Source organism: Oreochromis niloticus, linkage group LG13, assembly GCF_001858045.2.
Source record: "Oreochromis niloticus isolate F11D_XX linkage group LG13, O_niloticus_UMD_NMBU, whole genome shotgun sequence".
NCBI lineage: Eukaryota > Metazoa > Chordata > Actinopteri > Cichliformes > Cichlidae > Oreochromis > Oreochromis niloticus.
Window position 1 is genome coordinate 20775315 of NC_031978.2, and position 12408 is coordinate 20787722.

The 12408-nt window shown below is 38.9% G+C and overlaps 1 protein-coding gene across 1 annotated transcript; it reads right to left on the reverse strand.

Annotated features, from left to right (window-relative positions):
• Nucleotides 1–348: 348 nt before the first annotated feature.
• Nucleotides 349–8907, reverse strand: kcnk1b (potassium channel, subfamily K, member 1b). The gene is made up of 3 exons (XM_003441001.5): nt 8062–8907; nt 5205–5600; nt 349–3095 (listed from the first exon to the last, which is right to left on the reverse strand). Exons 1-3 carry the CDS (start codon nt 8414–8416, stop codon nt 2839–2841), a joined length of 1008 nt encoding a protein of 335 aa, XP_003441049.1. The 5' UTR covers nt 8417–8907; the 3' UTR covers nt 349–2838.
• Nucleotides 8908–12408: the final 3501 nt, after the last annotated feature.

The window sequence follows — 12408 nt, forward strand, 5'->3', positions numbered from 1 at the left end:
GGATTTTGTTATTAACTTTGTTGGCTTTGGACTTTGCAATTGCAAAAATAAAGGTTAGTATTTTGTTACTACATTTTTTACACTTTTTAAAAAATCGACTTTAAAGTCAACTGTGTTGTGTTGCGTTTTGTTGTTTAGTTGTGCTTAGTGCCAACATGGACAGTTTCCAATTTTGTTGTACTATTGTACTAAGTATGACTGTGAAATGACAATAAAGAGTTATCTTATCTTATCTTATCTTATCTTATCTTATCTTACTTGTGTCATCCTGAGAGCCAGCATTTGGGTCTGTACTTTTTGGGTCTGTACTTTGCAATTCATCACACACAAAAAAATGAAGAACTCCAATTAATTATTAACAAACACTTTATTTAAGACACACTTTTACAGTTTATTTGTTTCTTATTCCTATGCTGAAATGAAGTTCATGTAAAACTTTGATACACAATGGTATTCATGTACAATCATAGTATTGCAACACTAAAATACTTAACAAGAAATGTGAATCTATAGCATCCACCACTGAAGAGATATGTACAAAAACTCATGAATACAAATACTCCAAACATGCCATTTCTCAGCATGAATAAATAATGTCAGTGTACTTCCATTTGTAATCCTTCATATAATGTTTATTCCCTGATCAAAGCTAGAACTACCTCACCTGACAGCTTTTGCCTTTGAGATAACATGTAGGATCAAAGCCTTAACATCAATTTGCTTAATCTGTCTACAAAGCAATTAAACATCTTACAGTAAAACTAAGGTGAGTAACACCCAAGTTTCAAGTTCTCCTTTTTCTCCTGAAGAAATCTGAACAAAATCAGTGTTTCACAGTTCCCATGAAGGACCATACTGGCATAAAAATAGAAAGAGAGAAAAACCACTGATCTACAGAACACACTGTTACAGATCAGTGAACCAACTCAAGTGGTAATCTTTCAGGTCATGACACCTGTATGCACTGTTCCAAACAAATGAAACTGAAATTAGAGTCAGCAGAGCAGTCAGTTTTTCTGCACTCTCACGGGGCTTTAAATGTCATGTAGCAAAAAAAGCATTAAAAAACATTACATTCAAAACCTAATGAAAAGCTGTAACCTGATGCGAAAGACGAGGTCAGAACTTTATCTCCATAAAACAGATTGTGCCAGTGTCACTGTTCACAGAAACGGGAGGTGCCGTAATTGAAAACGAGGTTTTTCATTACAGCAGCACGCGTTAGAGGACGGATGATGACCGTGAAACTGCTGTATCTGACATAACACTTTCCCTCAGTCCTAAAACTCGCTCATTTAAAGTCACTTAATTCGATTTAAATCTGAGACAATGGATAAAAACTGGGATTTAGCTGCGCTCCTACTGTGGAGTTCATAATTTCCTCTTTTCCTATTGCACCGTGTATAGAAATGAATTGCTTAAATTAATTACCGAGAATATTTTGTAAACCTTCCCCAGTCAATATTCAAAGACGTACACTTCTTTATTCAAACTTTGTACATACGCTAAAAAATTTGCTGTTCAACACTATTCTTTTCTAGCTTAGAGCAATTCTCAAGTTTTACAAAGTATCTATGAACAAAAAAATGTCTTTCCAATAGAAAAAGAAAAAAAGGCTTTCAGGAATTCTTGTACTCGGGTGTTTGTGCAAACTGAGCTCTCTTTGTTGAAGGTAAAACGCCACGGGTCAGCCCTCTGCAGTTCTCTTTTTGAGCTGGCTAACGTCACATCCCTTTTCAGACACTTTAGCACACGTTAAGCCATTCAGATGAATCAATAAATTCTAGTTCTTGACACAGTAACAACTCCCAAACAGAGCTGCAGCATGAGAAAATCCACAAATGTTTTTCCCGATGTTTTTCCCGATGTAATATGACAATGTGGAGTGTGACCGGAATATTTAACACCTCTATGAAGATGACCCAAGCAGACTGAAAGAGAAAAGCAACATGCTTGTAAAGTGTTTCTAATCGGCTGCCCGCCGGGGGAAAAAAAGCCTGCTTTTTAAAAAGCTTTCTCAAAACGATCATGTTTTCAGGATATATTCTGATGTCAACCTCATAAATCAATCGTGAAAAACATAATATGCAACGAAAACAGGAACCTGAAACTCAGCGGGAGCCAATTCAACAGCGAGGAGCGCGACAAACTGTGCCGAGCAATAAACTAATTAGACTTTTAAAAAAACAACTTTTAAATAAAAATGTGATGACACGTTTCAAGTAAACAGCTTAAAATAATTCGTTTCCTTTTAGATGTATCAACATCACTTTGAATCATCTTCACGGCGTGGAATAATTGGAGGTGTCACCACACATTTACATTTTCAAACATTAACCTGATTATGTACATTCCACATATCTGTCAAGCATCTCTATTTACAAGATGCACACATGTTTATGTACTATTTTAAAACAGACAACAGAGATTTGTCCTGCATTTTAGCTGAATTCAAGAAAGCCTAACTTTGAAAATATTCCTAAATATGCAATAAATAATGCAGCTTTCAATGGTGCCGAGCGTCTGTAGGACAGAAATACAGCAGAAGTTTTTTTTTCTTTTATCACTGCCTCTGTATTTATAGCCACTGTTACAATATTCATTTTCTGCCTTATTAATATACACAATTTTAATCTCTGCTGCGTAACACTATTGTCAGTATTGTGGTTCACTAAAGGAAAACGTTTGCTTGATCTGAGAAGTCTCTTTTTTTTCTTTTACGACTACAATTTGCAGGGCTGAGTGTTAAACAAAGCCTACAGCTAAGATCTACTCATTCTCTCTGCCAATAGCCTTGCCACCCCACTTCTACATTTTTAATCCCTTAATAAGTGAATTTTACTGGATCATAGGATCGTCGTTGGGAGAGGCCAGAGTCGGGACGCTAACAAACGTCTGGGATTTGTCCTGGCTCTGGGTTGTGCCGCTGTTGGACACCGTAGTGAAGGAGAGTTCATCGTGTTCCAAAATGGCGAGGCGGTCGACCGGCTTCTCCTTCTTCAGGTAGAACATTTTCCTGAGCTGCTTCAGTTGTTGCAGCTCACAGAAGGTCTCCAGCACCACTAGCATGACTATGAGGCCCAAGATCAGGTAGACTGATGAGACAAAAAAAAGAACAGGCAGGGATTAGGAGGCATATGAGTAATGATCTGCAGTGTAATTAACACCATATTAAAAGCATTTTCTTTAATCCTGATGTGAAATCACTTCCCTTGGATTTAAATAGAGGTTTAAAGCCTGACTTAATCTCATACCTGCAGCATATTTATCATTTATAATGCAGCATATTTTTTCAGCATGGTGGGTGCAGATGATGTTTTGCTACTTGATCCAAACACAGTGGATTTACTCATAAACACTGTTGTTTTATGGATCAACACAAGAGGGCAGTGCAAACCATCCACGTTAACAAAAACAAGGAGCATGCTTTAGAATACTGAGACAAAGAGAAAATGGAAAGGATAGTGTAACATTGATAGTTGGTGGTTTTTTCCATATCAAAACAGAGCCTGGCATTTGTAGGAAATGCTATTCTTTACTGTTGTATCAATTTAAGTAACAGCATTTTCTTTAGCCTCAAGTAGGGGCAAAATGCACATATACAGAATGCACTGAATAGTGCAAAATCCCGAGTGCAACTCATAGAAGGAGTGGCTGCTTAACCCCAAAGGCAAGACTGAAGAGATTTTAGCAAATGAGGTAGTTTGTTCAGTATATGCTGAACAAAACGCCTGCTGTTTTTTAGTTGTTCCACTTACATCACAATGGTAACACAGTTATGGTCATATCACTTCCGATGCATGTAATTTTTCACAGAGGAAGTTGTACAAATGTGTCTGAAGCCATTCATGCAAACAGACGCGTTCTGTTCCTGCCTCGTCTCCTCCTACAGACTGGCACATTGTGCCTACAAATTGACGTCTATTTTTCTCTCTCTCTGGCTCTCTGACCACACACCCACATCACAAATGCTGGAGACAGTCGAGTGGAGTAACATTTGACATTCGTGTGCACCCACTCCCTGCCAAGACTCTATGGGTTTAAATGAGTTTCACTTTTTTGCACTCTAGCTACCATTAACTCTCAGGGTGCTGCTAAGAATATGCTGCACAAGACAACCAGAAAATGCAGGCACGACCTTCCTGCTGTCGCCAGTAGGTTATCGTCCAGGTTTAAAACTGCTCTAACCTTGTTTATTAGAATAACTAATATGGCTTTAAACACATTAAAAAACATGCATATAACTGGCAATTGTAACTGAAGGTTTTAAGAAATTGAATGTGCAGACTCAGCTAGAAGGCACTGATTACTTCTACTTTACTGTAGAAAAACTATATCCTAGACACCACGTGTTCTTTGATGATGACATAAAACCTACAGCTGCACTGTAATTCCTAACGTGTGTGCCTGTAATTCTGATGCATGCACTCACAACACGGCGCATGGTGTAATTTTCACAAACAGGTCAAAGATAGACCCGGCTAACTGTGTTACAAAGTGGCAGATCAAAGTTGGCCATATTAAAACCCACTAAAAGTGATTTTTCTCACATCGGAAAAATAACAGCATTCGTTCTCACACATTTGCAATTTAAATGAAGCGAAGCCTGTGAGCTAATTTGGGCAGGCAACTGGCTCACTCACACATAACACTGCCCTGCTTTCATCGTACCAAACACGCCCTCCTGATCTGCTGGTCTATTTAAACAGCATAAGTTCCTGTCTCACCCTCTGACGTGTTAGTCCTGTTGCTGTCCTGCATTATCTGCTGTTTTATCCCTTACACCACCCTCAATTTAATCCGTCCATGATAATGAGCTCAGATGTCAAACTCTGGCTGTATTCTACAGCTGTTACTTCCAAATGAGAGTTGAACAAATAAAGACTATCACTTTAGCACATGTTACACATTCTGACACTATGTGTGACTTGTTGAGGCTCTTTCCTCACTTTATAGCTTAATTAGGAAGCGAGTGCTGTTTTTAAGTGTAAACAAAGCAGGTCCTAGTTTATGAAGGATGTTGTAATTTTGAGGATCAGAGGCACTAAGAACGATATCGCAATCCAAAAATGTATTTTCTTAATAGTGATTAGACCAAAATAATAGAGCTACAGAATAATTTAGTTATATAATATCACTAAAAAACCTCTGATAAGAATCAAAGTGGACAGTCAGCTAATAACACTCTCAAAAGCGACACTCACCAGTGATGCCCACTTTGTAGAGCTCCCTGAACTTCTGATTGGCCGCCTCTCCGGGCACGTAGTCTCCGAGGCCAATGGTGCTGAGCGAAATGAAGCAGAAGTAGAAGGACTCCAGGAAGTTCCAGTTTTCTTCCAGCGCCGAGAAGATGGCGGCAGGGATAAGGAAGAAGCAAGAGACTGCCAACATGCCAAGCACAGTGGCATGAACAATGGCCACCAGTGGCTTGGACAGGCCCCAGTGTGTGTGGATGTACGTAATCGGCCTCCGTGTGCTAAATACCATGATCCGTTGCACCACAGCAGTGAGGAATAGAAGGGTGAAGGGGATGCCGATCACGGAGTAAATAATGCAGAAGGCCTTTCCGCCGTCTGACAGTGGTGCTGTGTGCCCATATCCTGCAGAGGAAAAACATTACGACCATCAAAAGCTGCAGAATAATGTAGGATTGCAACGCCTCTGTAATCACTGCTATAAATCATAGTCTGTTGTTCTTTCTTCTGCCATGTCAGGTGCGACTGCAGGAAAGAACCAAGCAAATATTTACCATGAAAGGCGATCTGTAAGTACACAGTAAGATTGTAGCTTGTGTGTATTTCATGGGAAGAGAGTTCAATTTAACTAACAGGAACATCCTGCATCACAGTTACTGAGTAAACCAAACGTTTGGAGGATATAAAAGTTATGACTTCTTCTTTTAGTATTTAGTGGCACGCAACAAATTTATTTATTTATTTAGTTATTTAATTTAATTGTTTTTTAATGCATTTTGTGTTGGACTTCAATCTAAATTTAAGATAACTGACTAACGTTTTATTTCATTAAAAAAGTATATATATTAGCTAATTTTCACTTTTATAACAGCAACAGATCTCAAAAGTCTAGAAAAGTGAGTAGTATTTTTTTTGCCAACTAACTACATTAAATTGCAACAGGTAGGTAACAGGCTTGGGTATAAACAGAGCATCTTATAGCGGCAGAGTTTCTCAGAAGTAAAGATGAGCACGGGTTCACCAACCTGCAAAAAACTGTATCAGTAATCTGCAGAACAATCTCAGAATAATGTTCCTAAATGTAAGACTGTGATGACTGTAAACATCTCATTACCTACACAGTACACAGTGTCATCAAAAGATTCAGAAGAAGTCTCTGTGTGCAAGAGACAAGGCTACAAATCAGTAGCAGACTTCTATCATTTTCAAGCACTCAGGTGAAACTGCAGTGAAAACAGGAATGATTTTGTTGTCACAATCACTGAATCTGCTCAGGAAAACTTCCAGAAATCATTGTCTGTGAACACAGTTTTCAGGTTAAAGTAGGTCCTGTCTGAGCCAAATCTCATTTTGTAAGTTTGAACAAACAAATTGTAAGGTTTTTTTTTGGAAAACATGGACACCAGATCCTCTGGACTACAGAGGAGACGGACTATCTGGCTTGTTATCAACGATCAGTTCAAAAACCTGCATCTCTGATGGTATGGGGGTGCAAACCAGTGACTATGGAAATGACATTGTGCACATCTGGAAAAGCACCACAAATGCCAAAAAGTATTTCTCTGCAGCTGGTCTCCTTCAGATGTTTAGACTGTCATTAAAAGAAGAGGGGAGGCTAAACAGCGGAAAACACAGAACTTTTGTGACTTTTTTCAGACATGTTGCTGCAACCAAATTCAAAATGAGCAAACATTTTTCCTAAAATGATGCATTTTCTCAGTTTTAAACATTTTATTTTTTCTGTGTTTGATTGTGAATTAAACATGAGCGCATTAGATTTGCAAATTCCAATTCCAGGATTTATATTTTAATCGTGCTTTATATGAGTATGCATACAGTCATTCCTACACCTTCTCTGCAGCCATGTTTCTGTCTGCTTAAGCTTTATCAGTATCTGTGGTCTGGTTTAAGTCGTGCTGAACAACTTTCTGCTGACTTTTCTAAACTTGCATTGGTGTGAACATACCTGACCTAAAACAGACCTAAAAAGAGCCTGAAAACAGAGGACTACCGTCTCACAACATGCAAATGATAAAACTGTTTCCTTGTGACAAAAATCCCAAATAGTTCACCTACACTTTCCCTCTTGTTATTTAGCAGCTACAGTGTAACTACATCACTTCAGAATAAGACCTGCCCTAGGTAATACCATAATTGTCACTGCACATTTACTGAGTAATGTGTTTTTGTAACGTAACAAAGGCCACAGAAAATATCCAACAATAACAGGGAGTGTCTGACACTGAATGGTAAAATGACACGCAGGCAAAAACGCAGACCTTAGTCAAGTCCTGTTTACTGTCATCAATTCTGTTGAGACTTAAAACAAGATACTACGATCATTATTTTCCCATTTAGGAAGAAACTGGGGCACAGGGTACCTTTACTACAGTGTATGTTGTAACCTCACTGCTGCCAATCTGTCAGGCTAAAGTTCTTCCTGTGCGCCGACTGATCAGCAAGGCACGTATGCCCTTTGTGAAGTTATTTGGGAAAACAAATACATAACTTCTAACTTAACAAAGCTATTTCTTACACCTTAAGAAAAATGACAGAAAACCACGTGTCTGCTGATGCACTTGCCTAAAGCAGAATATGTGTGGCTGACTGGGAGGGTTAAGGCCTGCTTCTACAGCTATAGCTGTTAGAAGAAGATGTTTAAATTTCTATCGCTAGCTGTAAATACACACATATATATAAATATACAAATATATATATATATATATACACACACACACACACACACAATGTGTGTGTCCCATTTGTACTAAGACCCGTGGTTTGTGTGGCCTTGTCAGGCGCTTTTTCTGCGCTATGCTGCGCACCTGCTCGGCTGCAGCATCACCCGGCCTGCCCAGGACCCTACCTGTGGTGGACAGCACCGTGCTGGCGAAAAACAGCGCTGAGGTGAAGTCCCAGTTCCAGTTGGCCGAGGCGTTATTGAGGATGGAAACCCCGTAATTGCTCGCCTCCAGCGCCTTCTTAAGAAACTGCTCCAGCCTCTCCTCGGAGAGGCAGTCATTTTCCTGGAGAAACTGCTTCTTAATATTCCTCAGTTCCTGCCGCAGGAGGTCTTCGTAGGGCAGCTCGACCGATGAGAAAACAACTGCGCCGAATATGAGATAGAGGAGGTAGCCCACCACCAGGGAGACGAAATACCACGTCGATTTGTGAGTCTGTATCAAACGCACACAGGAATTGCTGGCTAAAGACTGGAGCATTTTTAAGAGGTGTATCACACCGGTGTGATACTAAGCTACGTTTGTCTACGGGTGTTAATTTGACCGCCTAACGTCCTAAATTGACAGCATATATCCTACACGCAGGGATGTAATAGAGACAAAGAGCAAAACGAGGAACCGCTTTCCCCTGACTGAAACCTGCCACTTGGTGCTTTCAAGTGCAGTCGGTAATCTCGCTATAATACCTTTACAAAAAGAGTGTTTATACTACAAACGCGTATCGAGTTGGTACGCTGTCGTCCCTGGAGTTCCTTTGGATAGATAAAACCCAAAAAAGGCACACTGCTAAGAGGCTGGCTCCTAATCTAAGCGTTTAGCTTTTACTCTGTGGGGGAAAATCCGAGCTTCAAGCGCTTATGAAGGCATCAAATGATGTGGCGGCGACAAAGGGCGTGTGACGCAAGAACTTCCCCTTTCTCCCCTGGCAGGTAGCCGAGCCTGTCTTTCGATTTCCAGTCAAAACAATCGAGAGACGTCAAAAAGATATTTTCGCTAACCACAGATGGCTGTCATGGTGGGTAGATGAAGAAACGCCCCAGTGTACTCACAGGGGGGCCTGGGGTTAACTGAGGCGTGGAGACTCAGGTCCCAAACGGCAAAATTATTATTGGCCCAGTTCTGTGACAGCCAACACTTACTTCTGTCCTACATACAGAATGACGGCCCATTGCTGGTCCACTCCTGCCTGCCAGATCTCAATCACATGAGCTGAGGTTTGTGGTGACATAATACCTAAAAAATCAAAGTTAAAGCTAATGCAGGTAGAATGGCTGTTACATCATTGTTATTAACAATGAAACAAGAATATTTTGGAAGACAACACAACTAAATATGTCAGATAGAAGTGACAGGTCCAGTATGTTCCATTGTAAATATATTGGAGTCATCATCAGGCAACATACAGTCGAAATACACAAGGGCGACTACATCACAGTTGTACTTACTGAAGAGTGTTCTTTGCATTGATGACATAGAAAGGAAAAATACTATTCAGCGTGTTACCACTGAGTCAAAGGTGTGGTATGGTTTAAAACGATCCATCAACCGTCGTTATGCATAGATTACCCTGTCAAAGATCTGCTTTTGTTTCTTTAAAGTTACCTGCCCTTCGAAAATATGTTTTGCGTTACTCGAAGTGTTTTCCTGTCACACAGCATTTTTTTTAGTTTTTCAAGTGTTTAAAAGTTTTTCCGGGATTGCTTGTACCAGACAATACACTGTTTAAAATCAGATTATATAAAACTCTTCACTTTGTTTCCAACGCCTGAGCAACGAGTAGCTAAATCTTTAATTGCTTCTCTTTTTCCACAGAACAGGAGAGATCCTGGTCACGTAACTGAGACCGATGGGAGAGGAATGACAATAAATTATTGATTAAAAGACTAGGCAATTTACCTAGGTTAACACAAATTCAAATAAGAGCGCCACCTATCCAAATAAGACCGGTAGAGCACCCAGATTCCATTTAATTTAACGTTTTACATTGTACTAATGCAAAAAATGACTAAATTTACATGTACTTAAATCGCATAACATTATCATTTGGGGCATAAATAATTTGTTTTGAGTGTATAAATACTTAGAACTGTGCACCCAGTTAAAAATTGGCACTTCTGATTGTCACTCAGTGTTATTCCTGCATGAGGGCTCAGATTTTGCGTAATACACACTTTGTAACAAGTCCAGGAATTACATACAGTTGCGTACATCCAATCTCCTAATAAAGCCTGAATTTTAAAGATGAATTTATATCTTGAGGCTCCATGTTGTGTTTGCAAAATAAAAATAATTAACTACAACCTGAAATACAGCAGGGTGTTGATGCCTTGAGTTAGCAATATGTAGATAACATAATTATATCAGCTAGAAAGTAAACTGAGTGACTACCTTTGTACTCAGTTTGAGCACTCAAACCACTTTCTATTTGCAAGTCTCATTCTCCCAATCATGCAATCCTTTACCTTTACATCTAAGCACTTCTTCTTACATTCACACACAAACTCACTCTCTGATGGATGCAGTGGGGGTAACTTGGGGTTCAGTATCTTACCTGAGGATATATGCACTAGTGATCAAACCATAAGTCTGATTGACAACCTGCTCTACTAGCTGAGCCACAGGCGCCTGATGAAGGATATTGAAGATGCTGCTGGGTTTGATATGAAACTGTAATAACTCTATTAGATGACATACCAGGTAATACTGGAACAGCAGAGGAAACAGTGGGCTACCAAGGTACACGGCTGCAAAAACAAAACGCAGAGAACACAAATCTATTGTCACTGAGAGGCGAGGCATACCAGCAAGAGACCTGCAGGTGGCAGGCAAGAGTCAATAATTAGAAGGGCTTTCTTCAGTTCTATACAACCAAAACTGTTGCTGTCATTAGATTAAAACTGAGAAGGTAAAAATAATGACAGATCATTAGATCATCTGCAAAATTTGCATGTTTTTTATTTCATCTAACACATGGATCTCATTACATGAATTGTTTTCTTTAACCATCTGAGCCCCAACAGCTTCTGGGTGTTTTTGTTTGTTTGGGTGTTTTTTTTGTTTGTTTGTTTGTTTCTGTCACACTTTTGCTCACAGAAGGTCTTTTTGGTTTGTTTGTTTTTTCTTACACCCCCAGAGACGGTTTACTTTACAAAAACTTCCTTAATCTTAACCTGACCTATTTTTACGTGCAACATTTACTGTGGCACTGGGAGTTTTTGTCACAAAATTAAAGATACTTACTGTACTAATTACATGAATGTACCGTTTTTTAGACGTTACCTTTATTTCTTCAAAAAACAAGATGATTGATATGGGTAATCCTAATCATTTCAGGTATCCACACAATCTCTTGTTCAACCTACTCTTTTACAGTATAATTGCTAACTGGGAGAATATCATGGGACTGTCCTGGATCACATTTTCTGCTAAAATTCTGCAGCTGCCAGTAATTATTTTAATTAATTTAATTTATTTGTTTTAATTCCTGGATATTCTGTCTTATTTTAAAGGTCAAGGAAAAAACCCATTGTGGATAAAAGCTTAAGGAAACTGTCCTCATAAATATTGTGTTTACAGTTCAGTTGCTCAGGTCAGATGATTTATTTTCCTGCATCAGCAAATCCGTGACACCATGAGTAAGGCCAGTTCCTAAATTCACAAGGAACAGATGAGCTCATGTTCTCATGCAAGTCAAAAGTAATGAGTTGCAAAAAAAAAGCAGGATATCACTCTAAGTAACATAAAAAGTTAGATATATGAAACAGTCCAATACAAATACCAGAGAAAAACAATAGAACTGAGCTGACTTTATTTTCATTTCTTTTTTTGCATATAAAGAAAACTTTTATACAAAAACTATAGATTAAGATCTGCATAATAATCCTATGCAAAAATAAACACTACATTTTATTTAAGTTGGTCAGCAAGGAAGTTTTCTATCAGTGTGAATAAGAACATATTGGTGTGCTTAGTGTTTTTGATTTAAGGATTCTAATTTTGACAACTCCAGGTTTATAACTCATGTTTTAACGTATTCTGACAGCAGATGTGTTTGTGTGTCAGCGGTTCACACTGAAGGGATTTCCTGCTAAACTTCCAGCTAATAAAGCTGTGGTAACAATGCGGGGAAAGCCTTATAACTTTATCAGATGCTCTTGTACTCTCACAGATGGACAAGTAGAACGGATGCAGACGGAGTTTGAGTTTGAGATTGGTTGGAATGATTTTTCTTAATTACATTATCCATTGCCATGCATGTTCTCTTGATGAGGCAAGAGATTCATCTTCTTATCTCAAGAAAACACAGGGCTCATTTAAACAGATAAGAAGGTGATTAATCACAGGAAAACAACTTTTGTTTTCATTACATCACATGATTATGGAGGCCTTGGTAGCCACGAAGGTGGCCTAGTCCCCTTATCTGGTTACAGATGAAGTTAATAATCACTGAAGTAGGAGACTAGCACTTCATT